The 22,500-nt window shown below is 37.5% G+C and overlaps 1 protein-coding gene and 1 long non-coding RNA gene across 3 annotated transcripts in view; one reads left to right on the top strand and one right to left on the bottom strand.

Annotated features, from left to right (window-relative positions):
* osbpl8 (oxysterol binding protein-like 8) overlaps positions 1–22,500 on the top strand; it is a 115,371-nt gene that overhangs the window by 19,302 nt on the left and 73,569 nt on the right. Inside the window, exon 2 of one of the 2 annotated variants that reach the window (XM_056456214.1) lies at positions 11,268–11,358. In XM_056456214.1, coding sequence (XP_056312189.1) covers positions 11,314–11,358 — 45 coding nt within the window. In that variant the 5' untranslated portion in view covers positions 11,268–11,313. Of the gene's footprint in view, positions 1–11,267; positions 11,359–22,500 lie in introns of those variants that run through there. The other variant, XM_056456215.1, reaches the window with a different exon arrangement.
* LOC130223404 (uncharacterized) lies at positions 5,934–9,420 on the bottom strand. Its single transcript, XR_008836690.1, has 3 exons — positions 9,401–9,420; positions 6,826–6,918; positions 5,934–6,529 (listed from the first exon to the last, which is right to left on the bottom strand). It is a non-coding gene; the product is annotated as an uncharacterized LOC130223404 (long non-coding RNA).

A 22,500-nucleotide genomic window follows, 5' to 3' on the forward strand; every position in this document is an offset into this window, starting at 1 on the left:
AACAATCAGGGGTTGTGTTTGTGATGAGGTTACGTCATGGAAACCCTCTCGATGTGACCAGAGATTCTCGCTAGTAACACCGAAGTGACCTGCTAATCTGTCTAAGCCTGAGAGAAAGCAGGAGAGAGTGACAGACTGCAGCAGACCTGATGACTGAACACTGAGCTTTACGTCTGGATATTATATGGGCTATGGGATTCTGACAGTATAATAATCGTGGATAAACATATCACGGTTTCATGTTATGGCAGTATTGAGATTACTGCTAATTACTGTCGCTAGATTTTGATATAGAGAGTCTGCTGGTGTCTTAAAAACGAAATAAGATGGCATTTTTCCATAAGTGTACCACAGCAGAAGTTATATTTATGCATAATATTATATATCCAAGCACATCTGCATATCAACACTCATTCAGAATTGACAAATCTAGCTTATTGATGACTGTTGACACTCTTTTTACATGCTAGCCGTGCAACCTTACAATCCTAAAGCACCACAAACAGCCTGTGCACTTGCATTATTATAGCTCTACAGTAGTGTGTGTGAGCGTATTGACAAACTGTGATCCAAATGAACGTGTGAGTCCATATGGGCCAGCGAAAAGTGTGATACGAGCTGCTTTGTTCAGAGTTTCGGTGGGGAAAATGATTCGCTTGAGCTCACACAGGGAGTCTGGGCTCAGACGTGTGAAAAGGAGATATTTTTACTGAAACACACACCGTTTATCTACAGCTGCCACCTGAAGCTGACACACACACACTCATTCTGGAGGAACAGCACAATATCAGAGATGAGAGACGCTTTACAATGCCTTTCAGTAAAATAATCAAGCGCTCATATAAAAGACGGCTTCATTATGTGGTTGTTTAATTAGAGGAGTAATAAAGTAAGTGGCACCTGTTGTGTTTGGTGTCTTGTAAAGATGTTTTTCATGTTAAAACGCTTGGGATGCCTATTAAAAGTTGGAGATTTGAGGCTTTTATTCCATGTTTGTTCAGTTTTGTTCGCTTTTTCAACATTGCTTTATTTACTACCTGACGAAAGTCTTGTCGTTGATCCCAGTTGTAAGAGCAACAAATAATAACTTGACTTCTAGTCGATCATTTGGAAAACTGGCAGAATTTTTCAGACGAATCATCTGTTGAACTGCATCCCAATCAAATTCAGCAGAAGACCTACTGGAACCCCCAAGATTCTCAGAGAAATCAGTCAAGTTTGGTGAAGGAAAAATCATGGTTTGGGGTCACATTCAGTATGGGGGCGTAGAGAGATCTGCAGAGTGGATGATCAACATCAACAGCCTGAGGTATCAAGACATTTGTGCTGCCCATTACATTACAAACCACAGGAGAGGGCCAATTCTTCAGCAGGATAGCGCTCCTTCTCATACTTCAGCCTCCACATCAAAGCTCCTGAAAGCAAAGAAGGTCAAGGTGCTCCAGGATTGGCCAGTCCAGTCACCAGACATGAACATTATTGAGCATGTATGGGATAAAATGAAGGAGGCATTGAAGATGAATCCAAAGAATCTTGATGAACTCTGGGAGTCCTGCAAGAACGCTTTCTTTGCCATTCCAGGTGACTTTATTAATCAGTGATTTGAGTCATTGCAGAGATTAGAGTCATTAGCTCCTTTCACACAGTGATACTGATAAATATCGGAAAATATCCGGAACGACTTTACCGATGAATTAAAAAAAGGGCTGTTCACACAGACACGGACATTACAGAATCTTTCCGGAAAAGACCATTCACACATCCATTCCAAAATACCGGTAAATTCTGTCATCATTAACCAGAAATGACCTATAAACGGCTGCGCTTGTATTTGTAAACATTTGACTACATCACAAACTCTGTGGATGGATAAGTATTGTGGACAACTTCTATGAAAATGTATAGAGGAACACTTTCACATGTCGAGATGTGCATAATATATGTGTGTGTGCTGGCCACACGTCAAGCAACTGAAGCAGAGCTTTAAGGTAAACAAACAACGGCTTATCATAAGGATTTTATCTATAATATTTGACACAGTTGGCATTAAGAAGGAACATAGAAACGTTATCTGACTAACATCCAGCAGCTAAATGTGTCTGGAAAATTATTCAATATTCAATATATAATGTGTCTGATTGGCTAAAGTAGACGTCTCACGTCAGCGTCTAAACGTGAATTCACTCTTTCCGGGAATCTTCCTTCTGCGTTCACACAGCGCAGCATTTTAGCAAAGTACTACTAATGTTACAACTGCTCTTTCCAAAAAATTGCGAAACAAATTCACGGGTATTTTCAAGGGCCTGTTCACACATACAGACATATTTTCTGGAAAGGTCGGTATTTGTGAAAGGGTGTCCTCAAGTATAGTGAAATATGAAAACAATGACATTTAAATTGCTTATAAATAGGTCAAATCATGTTTTCTTTTAGTGTTAGTAGAGTTAGGTCATAGACAGTATCATTAAAGTAGTAAAAAACAATGCAAGTCTATCAGTCTAGTAATGTCCTCACTAAGATAGAAAAGCAAGGATGTACAGATGAAGTCAAAATTATTCGCCCTCTTGTGACATTTTTGTTTTCAAATATTTCCCAAATTATCTGAGAAATCAGTCTAAGGCACTCGAAAAATGTGGAAAATTTAAAAAGCCTTTAATCACATGGCTAAATCTTAAAAACCTATGCGTTTCAGCAGGAACGACCTTGTTTGTTAAATTATTTGAGTATTGTTGAGATGTTTAGATGAGTCATGTGACCGTAGTACTCAAAAGAGACTCTAGATCAGGGATGGGCATACTCGATCCTGGAGGGCCGGTGTCCCTGCATAGTTTTGCTCCAACCCTAATCAAACACACCTGCTTGTAGCTTTCTAGTGATCTTAAAGACACCAGTTAGGGTGTTCAGGTGTGTTTGATTAGTGTTGGAGCAAAACTCTGCAGGGACACCGGCCCTCGAGGATCGAGTTTGCCCATGCCTGCTGTAGATGCACCTGACTGCTGTTACCCTGATGAAGGCAGTTCCCTGCCGAAACGCGTAGGTTTTTTAAGATTTAGCCATTTGAATAAAGGCTTTTTAGATTTTCCACAATTTTCGAGTGCCTTGGACTGATTTCTGTTGTTGTTTTGATGAATCCCTTACCCAAAGAGCACCGACCAATTAATTGAGTAACCCCCTGAGCGCTTCTTGTTTGTTGTTTTGGATTTCCCAAATGATGTTCAACAGATTTAGGAATTTTTCACTGTATTTCCTATAATGTTTTTTCTTCTGGAGAAAGTCTTATTTGTTTTATTTTGGCTAGAATAAAAGCAGTTTTTAATATCTAAACCATTTTAAGGTCAATATTTTAGCCCCCTTAAGCAATATTTGTTTCCGATTGTCTACAGAACAAACCACTGTTATACAGTGACTTGGCTAATTACCCTAACTTTACCCTAATTAACCCAGTTAAGCCTTTAAATGTGACTTCAAGCTGAATACTAGTGTCTTAAAAAATATGGAGTCAAATATTATGTGCTGTCATCATGGCGAAGATTAAATAAATCAGTTATTAGAAATGAGTTATTAAGCTAATATATTCAGAAATGTGTTGAGGCTTATAATTATTATGGCTAATAATTTAGGAGGGCTAATAATTCAGACTTTAACTGTATCCTCAGTATCCCTAAGGAACTGATTTTAAGCGTTTAAGATTGAAGTGTGGAAAACATAAGTCCATTTCTGTAACTAAATAAGCGTGCTGTTAAAGACGGAGCCCTCCAGCAGTGCAGAAAGTGGGTCAGGCTGAATGACTGAATGAGTTTAGACAGTCTACCTGAATGTGTTTGTACCGCTCTGCTGTGGGCCGGACATTTTCTCTTTGGATCTGCTCACAGACTTGACACCTCTCATGAAGTTATCAGTGTGTGTCACGTGTGTTATCATGTAGACAGAAGTGTTGACGGTCACAGGCTGCCACCTCCACACACTCCACGGCTCATATGCCAAATGTACACAAAGCTTTTGGGATCTTTGCTTTGTTAACTACACTGTAAAAATATCTGCTTATTAAATATATTGATTTTAACAAAGTGACTTTTATTGACATTTTAGTAGTTTGGAATAATATAATGTATCAGAAATAATAATTTAGAGAGAAATAAGTGTGTGAAATAACAGAAAATGAATTGACAATTTATCACAAGGGTTTTGTAGTGTAATATACAACACCAACACAGGCAATATATCACTTTAAACTATTGAAAATGTCAGTTTTGTTAAACATTTCAATATTAAAAGTTGTTGGAAGAAAGCTCAAAGGCCTATAATGCAATTCAAAGGCATAAATAAACTTAGGGGGAATGCATGGATCATAAACTATGGAAAACCGCTAATTTACGGATATTTTTTACAGTGTAATTATAGTTTCATGAAGCAGTGGTGTTTATTATTCTGCTTTCTTTCACACATTGTGGGTTTTACTTCTACAAACACATTTTTTATTTCCACCTTTAGCATTTCTTGACTCTCTCTCTTCCCCTTTAGTGGTTTGGTCTGGAAGTAAGAGGCCTAAAATTAATTAGTGTTTTGTGAGATAATAAAACATACATAATAAATAAAACATATAATATATAACAGCTATTAACACATAGTCTTGTTAACCGTTTACATCTGTCTGCTCTTTTTGACATATCATAATTTCAGTGTACATTAATTCAATGAAATCAATTAGTGATTTGTGAAATAATAAACCAGTCAAATCCATAAAGCCAATTCTGGAAAACCCCATAATAACACACAATATGATGTCTCTTTTATCCCACGAAACCATTTCAGGTCTTGCCTCTATTAACAAGTGGATTTAAGAGAGATTATAACACTATATGATAACAATTTCATGCAATAAATGTAAGAAAAATGCACAAAAAAGCAAAATTTTGGAGACACTGCTCGCTGCAGAGGCACTTGAGCTCCAGCAAGGGGGAGCTTGAGCTCTAGCTCCTCCTCCTATAAGCTGTTTTAATGTGTACACCCACCCACCCCACCCCTAACCCCCAGTGACATCACTCGTAGAAGTAGTGCAAGGAAGGAGAAGCTGGAGCTCAAGCTCCCCCTTGCTGGAGCTCAGCTCTGCCCAAGTGGCTCTGCAGTGAGCACCACTTGAAATTTTGGGCAATAGATCATCCTAATCCTTTAGATTTGATTTAGTTGAATTTATTTATTTAAATTAACTTATAACTTGTTAATTTAAATAAAAAAATGACAAACTATTGTAGAAAATAACAAGTAATAGTAATGAACACATTTAAATATGAAATGAAGCCAGTGAGTGTGTAATGAATATATAATGTCATTCTGCATTGTTTCGATACCCAGACAGGACATAAAGGACTCAAATCAAGACAAACGTCTTTTGTGAAATCGCATTAATAAATCAATTAGAAGAAAGACTTCTGGGACATTTTCTCTGTCCAATAAGTAAAACAAAGGTCAAAGAAAGAAGGACATGATTTTAACGCTGTAGTTCACCCAAAAACAACAGTTGGCTGTTAATTCACTCTGTCTGTCATCTAAGACTGATGGCTTTCTTCTTCAGTAGATCAATAAAGAAGATTTTAAGCTGAAATCGTGGTCCTTTGTGAATTATTTAACCCAAGTCAACAGCTTCTGGAAATCTGAGAGTCAAAAAAACACATACAGCTGAAACAAAATAAATATATGTATTTAAAAGGGTTTAAAACATTAGAACAGTAAAAGAGCCACACAGTTTTACCTTTTGTTGTTGTTTCATATATATATATATATATATTCATTTTTCAGTTCAGTTTTACTTTATGGTGACAAACGGAATTATTTTGCACAATTAATGGTACATTATTTCATCCATATTTTGACATTTTATTTTATTATTATTTATTTTAAGACCACTCGTGCTGCTGTGTTTTGAAGCAGCTGAAGAGGTTTGATAGAGTTAGCTGGAAGCCCAGCTAGTAGAGAGTTGCAATAGTCCAGTTTGGAGAGAACAAGAGCTTGAACAATGAGTTGAGCTGTATGTTCAGATAGGAAGGGTCGGACCTTTCTGATGTTATAGAGTGCGAATCTGCAAGATCGAGCAGTTCTAGAAATGTACTCAGAGAAGTTTAGTTGGTCATCAATCGTTACTCCAAGGCTTTTTACCATTTTGGATGCAGTAATGGTTGCCCCATCCATCTGGATTGAGAAGTTATGGTGTAGAGTCGGGTTGGCAGAAACTTCAAGCATTTCCGTTTTCATGAGGTTAAGCTGAAGATGATGATCTTTCATCCAGTGTGAAATGTCTGACAGGCAGGCTGAAATGCGAGCTGGAACCGAGGGATCATCAGGGTGAAAAGAGAGGTATAGCTGGGTGTCATCAGCATAGTAGTGGTAGGAAAATCCATGTTTCTGGATGACTGGTCCTAAAGATGTCGTGTAGATGGAGAAGAGAAGTGGCCCAAGAACAGAGCCCTGAGGTACCCCAGTGTTTAGATGCTGTAGGTAGGACACCTCTCCCCTCCAAGACACCCTGGATGACCTGTCCGAGAGGTAAGAACTGAACCATTAAATAACAGTGCCTGCGACGCCCAGTGACTCAAGCGTATATATCAGGATCTGGTGGTTTACAGTGTCAAAAGCAGCTGATAAATCCAGCAAGATGAGGACAGATGATTTTTTACTATGTTTATACTAATAATGTGTGTGTGTGTGTGTGTGTGTGTGTGTGTGTGTGTGTGTGTGTGTGTGTGTATAAACCTGTTTTTAAAAAAATTAATTCTGTCGGTGCCAGTGATGTAGTGGTTAGTGCGTCGACACATGCACTCTGGTACTCACGGTGACCCAAGTTCGATTCCAGCCTCGCGGTCCTATGACGATCCTTCCCCTCTCTCTGCTCCCCATGCTTTCCTGTCAATAATCTCTACTATCCTGTACATTAAAAAAAAGGTGAACCCCCCCCCCCCCCCCCCCCCAAAAAAAAATATAAATATAAAAACAAATGTATTCTGAATGTCAGAATTCTGGCATAATAACCCGCTTCATGCACATGTGAAGGCTTACACTTTGGCGGACTGAAAGCTGCCAGATTAGCATGCTAAACGGGCAGAATAGGTGTTAAATAAACAGATGGGCATTTAGAGAGCTAAATATTCCTCTCTGCTTCTGTTAGTCGGAGCGCCTGCAGCTTCAATCACTGTTCTCAGATCAGCGTGGCTCCGCACAGCCTCACCTGCACCGGCTTTGTGTCTCACTCAGACCATTGAAGTGTCTTTGATGTCGTGCCTGCAAATGTTTCCATTGCCTTTGGTCTGCAGTGTGTGGGTGTGCCTGCATGTGTGTGTTTGTATGCATGTGTATTTGCATTTGTGTGTGTGTGTGTGTGTGTGTTTGTATTTGTGTTTGTATGGATGTGTATTTATGTTCATTTGTTTTGGTGTGTTTATATTTGTGTTTATATGTGTGTTTATATGTGTGTGTGTGTGTGTGTGTGTGTGTGTGTGTGTGTGTGTGTGTGTGTGTGCATGTGTTTGTGTGTTTGTATGTGAGTTTGTGTTTGTATGCATGTATATTTGCGTTTGTTTGTTAGTGTGTGCACAAATGTGTGTGTTTCTATGTGGGTTTGTGTTTGTATGCATGTGTATTTGCTTTTGTGTGTGTGTGTGTGTGTGTGTGTTTGTATTTGTGTTTGTATGGATGTGCACTTGTTTTGGTGTGTTTGTGTGTGTGTTTGTATGTGGGTTTGTGTTTGTATGCAAGTGTATTTGCGTTTGTGTGTGTGCGTGTGTGTGTGTGTGTGTTTGTATGGATGTGTATTTATGTTTATTTGTTTTGGTGTGTTTATATATATATATATGTGTGTGTGTGTGTGTGTGTGTGTGTGCGTTTGTGTGTGTGTGTTTTTGTATGTGGGTTTGTGTTTATATGCATGTTCATTTTAGTTTGTTTGGAAGTGTGTGTGTGCGCATGTGTGTGTTTGTATGTGGGTTTGTGTTTATATGCATGTTCATTTTAGTTTGTTTGGAAGTGTGTGTGCGTGCATGTGTGTGTTTGTATGTGGGTTTGTGTTTATATGTATGTGTATTTTAGTTTGTTTGGAAGTGTGTGTGTGCGCATGTGTGTGTTTGTATGTGGGTTTGTGTTTATATGTATGTGTATTTTAGTTTGTTTGGAAGTGTGTGTGTGCGCATGTGTGTGTTTGTATGTGGGTTTGTGTTGCTATGCATGTGTATTTGCATTTGTTTGTGTGTGTGTGTGTGTGTGTGTGTGTGTGTTTGTATTTGTGTTTGTGTTTGTATGGATGTGTATTTGTTTATTCATTTTTGTGTGTTTATATGTGTGTGTGTGTGTGTATGCGTGCGTGTGTGTGTGTGTGTGTGTGTGTCTTTGTATGTGGGTTTGTGTTTATATGTATGTGTATTTTAGTTTGTTTGGAAGTATGTGTGTGTGCACGCATGTGTGTGTTAGTTTGTGTCTGGGTTTGTGTTGCTATGTATGTCTATTTGTGTTCATTTGTGATTATGAGTTAGTTTGTGTGTGTTTATATATGTGTGTGTGTGTCTTTGTGTGTACGTGGGTTGTGTGTATATGTGTGTATATTAGTTTGTGCAATATTATATATATATGTTTCAACCACAGGCAGAAGCGTGTGTATGTGTGTTCAGTTTTGTGGTTGATGTTTGCAGCTGTCTGGTGTGTTAATATGACAAGGTCTCTCTAGAAGTCACACCCGTATTGTATTGACTCCCACATTGAGATGTGACTCTAAAACTCTTTCATTTACTGGTCTGAGCCGGGAAGCAGCTCACAGATGTGTGGACACAAGAGTGTTTCTTTCTGAATGGCAGATATTTCTTGAGCAGCAAATCATTAGAATGGAAGCATCTGAAGCATCACGTGACACCAAATACTGGAGTTATGATGCAGAAAATGCAACTTTGTATCACAGGAATACATTATATTTTACAATTCATTATCATAGAAAATAATAATCTTACATTGCAGTAATACTTCACTATTTTACTGTATTTTTAGGGTCACACTTTACAATTAGGCTTCATTAGTTAAATGTTAGTTTACACAACACTTGTGCAGCATTTATTAATTATAGTTTAACATTTCCTAATGCATTGTTGACATCCAAATGCATGCTTGTTAGCATTAGTTAATGCACTGTGAGTTAACATGAATGACTTTATTAACTAACATTAACAAAGACTAATAAATGCTGTAATAAATCTGCTGTCCATATTTCATTCATGTTATTAAATACTTTACCTAATACAACCTTATTGTAATATTTGATCAGTTTTTTAATCAATAAATACAGCTTAGGTGAGCATACGAGAACATTACGAAAACATTAGTATTGCACACCATAGAAAACAATGGCGAAAATGGAGCTGTGTCTCACCACACGTTGCAATTTCACAGTCCATAAGGCTTCCTGGACGGTCGCTTTCTCTCATTTATACCCTCTCGATGACCTACTTAGCTAATTATAGATCAAAAGTTTCCGCTGTGAAAGTTTGGTGTGAGCGCTTGACAGGCCAGGCGTTGAATTCGGGTCTGAACGGCACCTGAGGACACTGGAGTCTCTTATTCTCACTCTCCGCATGACTGACGGCGCCGGCATGCTTGAAAGAAAAGCTGTTCATTACATTAAGAAAATCATCTGAAGCACTTGTGACAAATGCAGATGATGTTTGAGCTTCATATTAGTTGGCATAGGTTGGTATAAGATTCTGAAGGTATGGCCTTGGATAAAAATATCACAGTGTTGTGATCACTGCTTTAAAATAAGATGTTTTTAAAAATGGCTGGGTAAAAAATAAGGCTGGACGATTAAGCCTACTTTTAACTCGATTACAATTAATGAACGATTAGATTATTTATTTATTTAATTTTCTTTGCCCTCGTAGTTCGCTGAAGTTTTTCATGCCGTCATGCCATATGCAAAAGACCCCTCCATCAAACTCATTAAGTTTGCAGACGACACTACTGTTATCGGCCTCATCCAGAACGGTGACGAGTCTGCATACAGACAGGAGGTGGAGCGGCTGGCGTTATGGTGCAGATACAACAACCTGGAGCTGAACACGCTCAAAACAGTGGAGATGATAGTGGACGTCAGGAGAAACCCCCCTGCACTCCCCCCACTCACCATCATGAACAGCACTGTGGCTGCAGTAGAGTCATTCAGGCTCCTGGGCACCACCATCTCTCAGGATCTGAAGTGGGACACTCACATAGACTCTATTGTGAAGAAAGCCCAGCAGAGACTGTACTTCCTTCGTCAGCTGAGGAAGCTGCCACAGGAGCTGCTCGTACAGTTCTACTCAGCTGTCATCCAATCCATCCTCTGCACTTCAATCACCGTCTGGTTCAGCTCCGCTGCCAAAACCGACCTCCGTAGACTACAGCGAATAGTCCGGACTGCTGAACGAATCACTGGCACTACCCTTCCTACACTTCAAGAACTGTACTCTTCCAGAGTGAGTAAAAGGGCTCGCAAAATCACTCTGGACCCCTCACACCCAGCACACTACCTGTTCGAACTGTTACCGTCTGGTCGGCGCTTCAGAGCACAAAAACAGCCAGACACAGGAAAAGTTTCTTTCCTCAGGCTGTCTACCTTATGAACAGTTAAATATTCCCCTACTGTGCAATAAATATGTGCAATACTTTCTCATACGCACTTGTACACAGCACCTTATATCAATATACAATGCAATACTTTCTACATTCGCACTTGTACACAGCACCTTATAACCTGTATATTATAACAACCTGTACATACAACTAAACATCCAGGTTTCTTCACTAACCGCATCTGTTTAATGTTTATCTTTTTTTTTTCATGTTTATTTTGTGTTGGTCACTTGTCACTTTATGTACACTGGAAGCTTCTGTAGCCAAAACAAATTCCTTGTGTGTGTGAAGCACACTTGGCAATAAAACTGATTCTGATTCTGATTCTAAAGGCATCTCTCGTGCGCAGCTTCCAATAATGGCCAGTGCATTGCAAAGTAAGGTTATCATTGTCTTAGTAGTTAATGCTGTTGTTCTGTCATGACATTGCTTTCTTATAAAACTCCTTTTAACATGGAAAGGAGAGCTTTTATCATTTGTCTCTGTGCCGTGACGTGTGTTGTTTGAACATGGTGTACATCTGCTATCATAACTGTAGAAAACACATGATGTAATAACTGCATGTAGCGTAAAAACTGCAAATAATAAGTGTAGCATGAGCTTATGATGGAATGTTTGTGTCTCGGCAGACATGCAGACGTGTGAAGAGCGCTGACTGTGGCTCTCTGCAGAATCATGGAGCCTTGTGCCGAGTCTCAGGCTGATCCGGACAGAGCTCAGGTAAGCGCTGCTGTGCTTTATGTGCACATAATGAGCCAGTAGCGCTCGCACAGACCTCACAAAGAGCAGAACAAAGCTGAACGTGCTGACACCAAACACACGGTAACATCTCTCACACTTTCTGGCCTATTAGACTCCACAAAAGACCTCATTTATAAATAGAGATACCTCAGCTGTCAGTAATGTACAGCACATAAACACTAATGCATGCTGGGATGCTGATCTATATATTTTCTTATGTAAGAAAACGAAAGCGCCTTCCTTCCTTCCTTTCTTATCTCTGCTTTGCATGAAATATATTTGAGTTCATATTAAAAAACAAAGAAAAAATATAGTTTTTGTTATTGTCATATTCAGATGAAAATACATATAAGAAAATAAAGCATATAAGAAAATTAATCCTGCTTGTTGCTTTGATGAAATAATATAACATTTTAAGCCACTTTTTCTCATTACCGTCTTTACTGCAAACTTACAATGCTTACATTTTATTTAATATAATTAATTAAATATATACAGTTATTAGCCCCCTTTGATTTTTTTTCTTTTTTAAATATTTCCCAAATGATGTTTAACAGAGCAAGAAATTTTCACAGTATGTCTGATAATATTTTTTCTTCTGGAGAAAGTCTTATTTGTTTTATTTCGGCTAGAATAAAAGCAGTTTTAAATTTTTTAAAAACCATTTTAAGGTCAATATTATTAGCCCCTTTAAGCTATATTTGTTTTCAATAGTCTACAGAACAAACCATCGTTATACAATAACTTGCCTAATTACCCTAACCTGCCTAGTTAACCTAGTTAAGCCTTTAAATGTCACTTTAAGCTGTATAGAAGTGTCTTGAAGAATATCTAGGCAAATATTATTTACTGTCATCATGGCAAAGAGAAAATAAATCAGTTATTACAAATAAGTTATTAAAACTATTGATTAGAAATGTGTTGAAGAAATCTGCTCTCCATTAAACAGAAATTGGGGAAAAAATAATCAGGGGGGCTAATAATTCTGACCTCAACTGCATATATATATATATATATATATATATATATATATATATATATATATATATATATATATATATATATATATATATATATTTTTTTTTTTTTTTTTTTTCTTTTTTACAATTTGATTTGGAAGAATTCATCATACTAAATTATTTCTTCCTTTCATTTTTGCTAATTAATATTTAAAAAAATACAATCATTGTTTCATTATATAAATATATATATTGTGTGTGTGTGTGTGTGTGTGTGTGTGTGTGTGTGTGTGTGTGTGTGTGTGTGTGTATACTTCATTTTTATTTGTTGCAGTAATGAATAATTATTTTTTACATTTGGGACATAATTTCAGCTGTTCTTTCCTTCATAAAATATATATTATAAATATTATTTTTAATACAATATTGCTATAATAATAATAATAATTTGTAGCATTTTGGTAGTCACAATTTGAGCAAAAAAATAAAGCAAAACCATTTTCATAAAAATGCAATAAAAATCTCTTTACTTTTTATTTATCCAAATGAAAGAAAGTAGTAGAGAACTTTATTAATCCCTGTGAGGGGAAACTCATTTGACACCATTAACATCACAAGGCAATAAATTATTCAACAACAAATACCACAAAAACAGTACAACAGCACACCAAACAACAGTACAACAGTACACCATTTGCACCAACTACACATTACAACAAACTAAATAACTGAGAAAAGAAATACATAAAAACACTAACACTAATAATAATAATATATACATATATAAATGACACCACTTCAGTAAAAAGCCTGACAGCGGTTGGGATAAGGGACCTTCTAAATCTCTCTGTGGAGCACCAGGGCATTACTAGTCTCTCACTGAAGGAGCTTTTAAGTGTTCTAAAGGTATTATTAAGTGGATGTCATTCATCATAAGTATATTAATTCAATTAAATTCAATTCAGCTTTATTTGTATAGCGCTTTTACAATGTAGATTGTGTCAAAGCAGCTTCACATAAAAGGTCACAGTAAATAGGAACAGTGTAGTTCAGTTTGTAGTGTTTAAGTTCAGTTCAGTTGAGCTCAGTTCAGTGTGGTTTAATAATCACTACTGAGAGTCCAAACACTGAAGAGCAAATCCAACGATGAGCAGCTCTACAGATCCCGAACCATGCAAGCCAGTGGCGACAGCGGAGTTACTTTATAACTAAAATAATTTTAGCTGTTAAAAGCTTAACATTAGTTACTAGTTAATTAGTAAAAGTTATTAGTAACTAATAAAGTTATAGGAACTAATAACCTTAACTGTGATAAAGCTGCTTTGAAACAGTATCTATAGTGAAAAGTGCTGTACAAATATGATTGAATTGAAAACTTGAACTTGAGATGTTTCCTGTTAAACACCTAGTGTTTGTTTTGTGTTCCGGTTTTGTTTGCTAGTGTGCAAACTGCCAGTGAATCATTTCACACACAAGCCTCAGGTGTTACCCAGCGTGCACCTGTGCACCACGTTCGTTCTGTCATTAACCTAAATAAATGTGTCAAGCAGGAGTTGTGTGGGTGAGAAGAGAGGTGTTTGCTTTTTATCCTGAGCCATTAGAGGAGTTACAGGAAGAAGAGCTGTGAAGGGTCTGTTTGTGTTTACCGTTGTTTATTTCAGTGCATTAATATTTACAGCTAAAGCCAGAATTATTTGTCCTCGTCTGAATTTAATTTTTAAATATTTCCCAAATGATGTTGAACAGATTCAGGAATTTTTCACAGTATTTCCTATAATATTCTTTCTAGTTTTATTTGTTTAATTTTGGCTACAATAAAAGCAGTTCTTAATTTTTTAAAAACATTTTAAGGTCAACATTATTAGCCCCTTTAAGCAATAACTTTGCCCTAATTAACCTAGTTAAGCCTTTAAATGACACTTTAAGCTGTATAGAAGTGTCTTGAAAAATATCTAGTCAAATATTATTTACTGTCATCATGGCAAAAGAAATCTGTTATTAGAAATGAGTTATTAAAGCTATTATGATTAGAAATGTGTTAAAAAATCTTCCTTTCGTTAAACAGAAATTGGGTGGAAATATACGGGGGCTATTAATGTACTGTATGTGATGTTTTATAAACAAATTTGGGGAGGAGCACGCGCAGAAGTTTCAGTATCAAATACGTCATTGACAATTATTCTATTATCCAATCAGTTCTTGACCAAACCCCTATATATACCAAAGCTGTCTTACCTGCAGCATCTTACGACTTTAGCATCCCTCCACCACCCCGTCACCTCACCTCTTAAGCATTAAAATCCCGGGGGGAGCGTTCTGGGGCCGGGCTAGATACTTCGCTCGAATCCCTATTCCTCTTTGTTTCCTGATAAGAGGAATAACTCGAGTTTGGGTGTCTCCCCGAGCTCAGAGCCCTCTCCCCGGAAAGCACGCCAAATACGCTTTATTCTGAAACTATTGCAAGTGTGAACTCGTGAAATAAACGGTATGTAAATAATGTTTAGTGAAGCACGGTGGCGCAGTGGGTAGCACAATCGCCTCACAGCAAGAAGGCAATTGTCACAGCAATTGTCCGTAGTGTATGAGTGTGTACGGATGTTTCCCAGGGATGGGTTGCGGCTGGAAGGGCATCCGCTGCGTAAAACATATGCTGAATAAGTTGGCGGTTCATTCCGCTGTGGCGACCCCTGATTAATAAAGGGACTAATCTGAAAAGAAAATGAATGAATGAACGAATGTGCACAATGAGATCAGATCTTTAAACGCTGTTGGCTATAAATGCTGAATAAATGCCCTGTCATTTTACCATTGCACACCATTCATTCATTCACTCATTCATTCATTCATTCATTCACTCACTCATTCATTTATTCACTCATTCATTCATTCACTCATTCATTCACTCATTCATCCATTCATTCATTCACTCATACATTCACTCATTCATTCACTCATTCATTCATTCACTCATACATTCACTCATTCATTCACTCATTCATCCATCCATTCATTCACTCATTCATTCATTCATTCACTCATACATTCACTCATTCATTCATTCATTCATTAATTCACTCATACATTCATTCATTCACTCATTCATTCATTTATTCATTCGCTGTGGCGACCCCTGATTAATAATAAAGGAACTAAGCCAAAAAGAAAATGAATGAATGAATGAATGAATGAATGAATGAATGAACGAATGTGCACAATGAGATCAGATCTTTAAACGCTGTTGGCTATAAATGCTTAATAAATTCCCTGTCATTTTACCATTGCACACCATTCATTCACTCACTCACTCATTCATTCATTCATTCATTCATTCATTCATTCATTCATTCATTCATTCATTCATTCACTCATTCATTCATTCACTCATACATTCACTCATTCATTCACTCATTCATCCATTCATTCATTCACTCATTCATTCATTCACTCATACATTCATTCACTCACTCATTCATTCATTCATTCATTCATTCACTCATACATTCATTCATTCATTCATTCATTCACTCATACATTCATTCATTCATTCATTCATTCATTCATTCATTCGTAGCAGCATCTGCATCTGCTTTTTAGCCAATCATAGCACAGTCACTCCTTAATAAGAGTCTTTCCTCCTGCATCTGTTTAAAACCTACACTCTTCTTTTGGTTTATGGGTAAATCATGCAAAGAGATATGCTGGTCATAATTGATCTTTACTGTTATTAATAATAATATTAGTACTGTAAATGTATGAGCACTATTTGTTTTGCTCTAAGCAAAAAAAAAAAAAACATGACAATGAAATGAGGTTTGTTGAATTCATTTAGATGACATTCATCCTCTTTTCTGTATTTTAGCTTAATAGTTTTATTCATTTAACACAGCAAACAAACATCGTACAGCCAAACATAGTTATTTTTTTATATAATTAAGCACCAAGCAACACTATGCCTACTTCAGCCAACATTGAACATTTGTTCAATTATTTTAAATGATGTATTTTCTATTTTATTTGACGTCTTTTTATTATAGTTGCTCAAATATATTCTATTTATTTTGTTTGATTTCTTCTCTGAATCTGAGCCAAACCTGTAAGTTACAAGTCAGCTCTCTGACATCAGCGATTTGCCGTTATCTCAGTCGGCCAGGTGAATGTGTGTGTGTGTGTGCTCCAGACTGCCCAGCTGTGAGAAACACTGAGCAAACACACAGTCATCTAATGATCAACAGAGAGCAGCAGGGAGGAGCGCTGATGTCTGATCCCGAGTCTCGCACTGATTATAAGAGTGTCTGATGGGATCTTGTGGGATTTTGTCAGACAGCACTGATGTTTTACCGAACATTTACTGCTGAAACTGTATCCGCCGGGGTTTTACTGTAGTAACAGTGTTTGCAGTGGACAAGAGACAGATGTTGGCTAATCTGTACAAGTGCTTTATCTCCGAATAGACAGCAAAGCATAAACAGCCGTTTGTGTGTGTGCGTGTGTTTGTGTGTGTGTGTGTGTGTGTGTGTGTGTTTATATCAGAACATCTTCAGTATGGAAAGTCCTCTCTCTCTCTCTCTCTCTCTCTTATGCTGACCCAGTCTCATGGCCTGAGAGATAACACAGCAACAGATAACTAGATCTGTATGTTTCCTGAAGAAAATCTCAAGCTTTTTTGCTAGGATGCGCAAAAATATGAGCGATAAAAGATAGCATTCTGCTGATGTGAGAATATGTAATTCTCTGAAATACTTGTCAGTATAATCAAAAGTCATACGCAACTTCAGCTTTTAGATCAATCACAAGTCAAGGCTTGTTTTTTTTTTAAGATCATAATGCTTTATGGGCGGCACGGTGGCTCAGTGGTTAGCACTGTCGCCTCACAGCAAGAAGGTCGCTGGTTCGAGCGCCGGCTAGGGCCAGTTGGCATTTCTGTGTGGAGTTTGCATGTTCTCCCCATGTTGGCGTGTGTTTCCTTCGGGTGCTCCGGTTTCCCCTACAGCCCAAACACATGCGCTATAGATGAATAAACTAAATTGGGAGTAGTGGATGAGTGTGTGTGTCAATAAGTGTGTATGGGTGTTTCTCAGTACTGGGTTGCCGCTGGAAGGGCATCCGCTGTGTAAAACATATGCTGGATAAGTTGGTGGTTCATTCCACTGTGGCAACCCCAGATTAATAAAGGGACTAAGCCCGAAAAGAAAATGAATGAATGAATGATTATTGTAAGCACATTAAGGCACTAAGCTGAAGGAATGAGTAATGCTTCAGTCTTGCTAGTGTCATTTGAAAACATGTTGGCTAAGTGCAAATTTCTGGTTAGAAATGTTGATAGTTTGTTAAATGATGGTATAAATAATGTAATCAAATTGGGAAGCTATGCGAACATTACTGTGTTGATCATGTTAATAACATGTAAAACATTTTAGTATTTAGTGTTTTAATTATGCAACGATCATGTTTAAATACTGGCAGTGTGTTAAGTAAGTCAGTCTAGAAAAAGGCTAGCAATGTGCTTTAACTTGTTAGTGCACAAAATTGTTTAGACTTGCACATTCCATATTTTGAGAATTATATTTAATAATATATGTCCAATACTAGTACTTAATTAATTGGTTGCCTATTTTAAAATGTGACATTTTAGAAGTTATAGTGTAAGTTGAAATAACAGTATATATTGAAATAAATAAGCTATTTAAAGGGCACCTATGGTAAAAAATCTACTTTTCAAGCTGTTTGGATAGACATATGTGCATGTATGGTGTATAGACTGTCATATTTGGGTGATATAAGCACACCCAGTGCTTTTTTTCAATTTAACAACATAAAAAACGGTGGACCAATTGAAGCTGTTTTCAAATCGACCGCTACCTGACATAGGAGAGCGGTCCCCCCGCCCACCAATATTGATTGACAGGCGCGTCATCATATCCTCAGTTTGTTGATTCACGTCCGCCATTTTCAGCGTGAGTCGAAGCGATATCACTAAAGGAACACGCTAGCTCTATTTTTAGATGTAGGGCTCATTGGGCTCAACACAAGATCAATATTCTCCACATTATCGCTCTAATCGGAATTATTGGTTGTATCTTTAGGTAGGTTTGCAAACATGTGTACTTCTCATTGAGTCTACCTTATACTTCAGCCGTTTGCATTTCTCGCGATCACAGAAGCTCCCTGTGATCTTAACTAGCATGCGTTTTAGAATTCTAAACATCGGTTTCTATCAGGATACACTCAAGTCGACGGCTGGGCGCCGCGGACCGCTGCAGAAACCTATGTTTAGAATTCAAAAATGCGTGGCGCGACGATTCGGGACACTTCATGTTTCTGCCGCACCACAGAGAGTGTCTGGTGTGCCGTGTCGCGGCTTTGAGTGGCGCATCCGGTGCCTCAGTCAAAGTTAATTCAGTGTGCGTGGTTATTAGTTTCTGTGTACAAGCTCAGCACTTGAAACTAGCACACAGTTGGCTGTAAAACTGTACAAAGACACAAATGATTTTGTACTCTCTGCTTGGTCTGTGTCATGTACATGTACGACTGAATGCTGATCCTCTCACTCAAGCTCCTTCTCTGTCTGCCTGTCAGACTCTGTTGCAAACGCAGAGCGGGTGAGCTCATGGCCCCGCCCCCTTGTTACGTTGGCGGGAAGCCGAAACTAATTTACATGTGAAGCAACACACCCCTAAATCAGCGAGCTGTGGACACGCCCCCAACATGACACTTTTTAACACATTATAATAAAACAATCTGAATTGTGTTTTAAACTGAACCTAAACTGGCACACTCAGAAGAACCAGAATATTAATATTAAATCATCAAAAAGAGGTAAACTATGTTCCCTTTAAAGTATATATAACATTTTTAATAAAAATGTATATTAAAAATAAAAAAATATGTAAAATATATTAAAATGTATAAGAAATAATTATAAAAAAAATCACATTCAAAAGTATTCAGTATATTTTTGGATTAAAACAAAACATGCATTGTTTTAAGTACTGTAGTATAATTGAAAGTAGTAGTATAGTAGTATAACTGTATAGTTAAAAATCTGACTTGCTCCATTCCAATTTTTGTAAGGATTATTTGTTTATGTTTACATCAGCCTTTAATGTGGCTTACCTTTAAGTATTATTTAGTGAATCCTCACTCTCAGCTCATTGGCTGATGTCAATGCAAAACTGCATTTGTTTATTTTCCACCTCTCTGTTTTTCTTTACCTGTAAACCTTCCCATCTCCTGCTCCTCTTTTCTCCATCTCTGTTCCTGTCCTCTGTGTGTGCTGTTAAACGAGTGTTTGCTGACTCCTCACACACACCATTAGCCGTCAGACTTCATTAGTATTTCACAGCCCTGTACAAGTAGATGGAAAGTGGGTGGCTGACTTTACCGCACGGCTGCCTCTCAAACTCAACGCAATTTCAGGGAGATTTGCAGCTGAAAAATAGTCAGCCACAGCATCTGAAATGCTGCTGTATTAAAGCTGACCAGAGCAGCACAGAGGTAATAAGATCCACCACAGGAGCAAAACAGCTCACAGTACGTCCAGAGGGAGATCTGTCTGAAAGCGGCCCTCGATGCTTTACACCCCGCTCATCTTTCATTTTCATTTTTCCCTTTCTCTTTTTTGCATGTTGGTTACTGAAACACTTATTTTCTTGTGTGCAGCGTTCCCACACTTCTTGAAAGCGTTTTAAATTGCAGATATATGGATTCAATATCCAGGCCCATCAACTTATACACTATAAACTGATCCACAAGGCTTATGCAACTCCGTACAGTAAGTGCTACACCGAATGAAGTGGTTACCTTCCCCTTATGTGTACATTGTGTAGTTCAAACTCTGTGGGGACATATATATATATATATATATATATATATATATATATATATATATATATATATATATATATATATATATATATATATATATATATATATATATATGGGGACATATATATGTATTTTGAATGTCCACTTATCAGTACATTTTGGGATAAGGTCTGTCAATCTATCTCCGAATTTTGTGTTTATTCCTAAATACCCCAATATCTGTTTATTGAATGATGATTATGAAACATTAAAACAACTAAACTTAAATAATATGATTAAAATACAAATAAAACAACTTGTCCAACCTCAAGATACCACTTAATTCAGCAACAAACACAGTAATCTTTGAGTATGTGACAATCCTATAAGTGGAAATAATCCCCGGTGTCTTCCTCACATTTCAGACAGAATGGAGTATGAGTTGGCTGTTAAAATTGTGTCCAGAAGCAGTGTTTTAAGAGACTATTTTTGGCTGCATTTCTTATGCAAATGGCCTACTTATCCATGCCTTCCTGCAGAGCAAAATCTAGACTTCAAAACCAACTATTTAGTTTTCCTGCTCGACTGAAAAGAGTTTTAAATAAAGCTTTTCTGCACCAACGTGCTTTAATTTGCTTTAATCGTCCCTGTGCCTCCCACAGACAAAGACCACTCTTTCTGGATGTGTAGAAAGCTTTGCTCTGTCTGTAGACGCTGAACAAATTGGTCAAATCAAACTCAAAGTTCTCGCAAAGAAAGAGGAGGGAAAGCTTTAAATACTTTAATAAAAAACAAAAAATTTATAAAACAATTCAATTCAATTCAATTCACCTTTATTTGTAAAGCGCTTATACAATGTAGATTGTGTCAAAGCAGCTTCACATAAAAGGTCACAGTAAATAGGAACAGTGTAGTTCAGTTTGTAGTGTTTAAGTTCAGTTCAGTTGAGCTCAGTTCAGTGTGGTTTAATAATCACTACTGAGAGTCCAAACACTGAAGAGCAAATCCAACGATGCGCAGCTCTACAGATCCCGAACCATGCGAGCCAGTGGCGACAGCAGAGAGGGAAAAAAACTTCACTAATGGCGGAAGTGAAGAAAAAAAACCTTGAGAGAAACCAGATTCAATTGGGCACGACCATTTTAATTTCTCCGCTGGCCAAACGTCTTGTGCAGAGCTGCAGTCTCAGTGGCGGAGGCTGGAAGCTGGCCTCAGCGAAGACTCGTCTGTCTCTGGAGCATCACAGGAATCCGTCTCATGGTCTCCACTCTTCCTTGACCATCACAGTAGCTGCTCAGGATTCGGCCTGGTCCAGGATATGGAAACCGATGGACGGCAACAGTCCCTCTTGGCCACCGAACTGAAAGCCATACTAAACACCAATTCCAGGCCTGGTCTTCTTTCCTAATCATTGCGAAAACACAGGTGTTATTAAGAGTTTGGATTTCTGATCTACTTTCCAGCTGCCTGTATCTTTAACGTGCTTAAATGAGTCTTTTCCTTTGGTTTTGTGATGTTAAAGCTCTGACAGTGCTGATCCAGTGGTCAAATTGTCAAATTAAACTCGAAGTTCACGCAAAGAAGGAGGTGGGAAACTGGCAAACATTCAAATACTTTAATAACAAAAATACACATAAAACAAATGCATGGCGACAGGTTTTTTGGGCCGACTACCACTGAACTGAAAGCCAAACAAGCTAATAAAAAATTCTGTCTGTATTTGTGTTAGGTCTGCGCGATACTGAACAATCACAATATTATTTACGATATGATATTTCCCTAGTATAATGCTATTTTCAGGTCTTATTAAGTCTTATTCAGACTAAAAAACTGTCAACATGTAAACATCTAGTCTTTAAAACACTATGAATGAGTGAAAACCTCAGCAGATACTCTCACTCTGATTGGCTGTTGTCATTTTCCTTTCATCTCGACTCTATTAGTGTTTACTCTCAGGTTTATTTCACGTTTGGGCTGCTCCAGCCAATAGCTGAACATCAACAACTGGAGAGGTGGGGATAAAGATAGTTAGGGCCCATCTTATTGGTCAAATTTAGATAAACAACCAATGCATTAAATCAATGTCATTTTTCATTATTTCCCTTCAGGATTTACTGGACTTTAAATCAAAGTGGTTTCGCATAATGTTGGCAGCTTGAGCAGGAGACCTGGTTAAACGTTAAACAACATCACTGAACTGAGTGTTGAAAGCACTTTCAGATTAATCAGTGAGAAAATCTGCATCTGTGAAATATTTATTTAGCTATTCAGTCACCTTGAATTACAAATGTTCTTTTAATAAGTGTCTTATGTTCACTGTGGCTGTGTTTATTTGATTAAAGATTATGTAAAATATTGA

The sequence above is a fragment of the Danio aesculapii genome, chromosome 4 (assembly GCF_903798145.1).
Source record: "Danio aesculapii chromosome 4, fDanAes4.1, whole genome shotgun sequence".
Taxonomy (NCBI): Eukaryota; Metazoa; Chordata; class Actinopteri; order Cypriniformes; family Danionidae; genus Danio; species Danio aesculapii.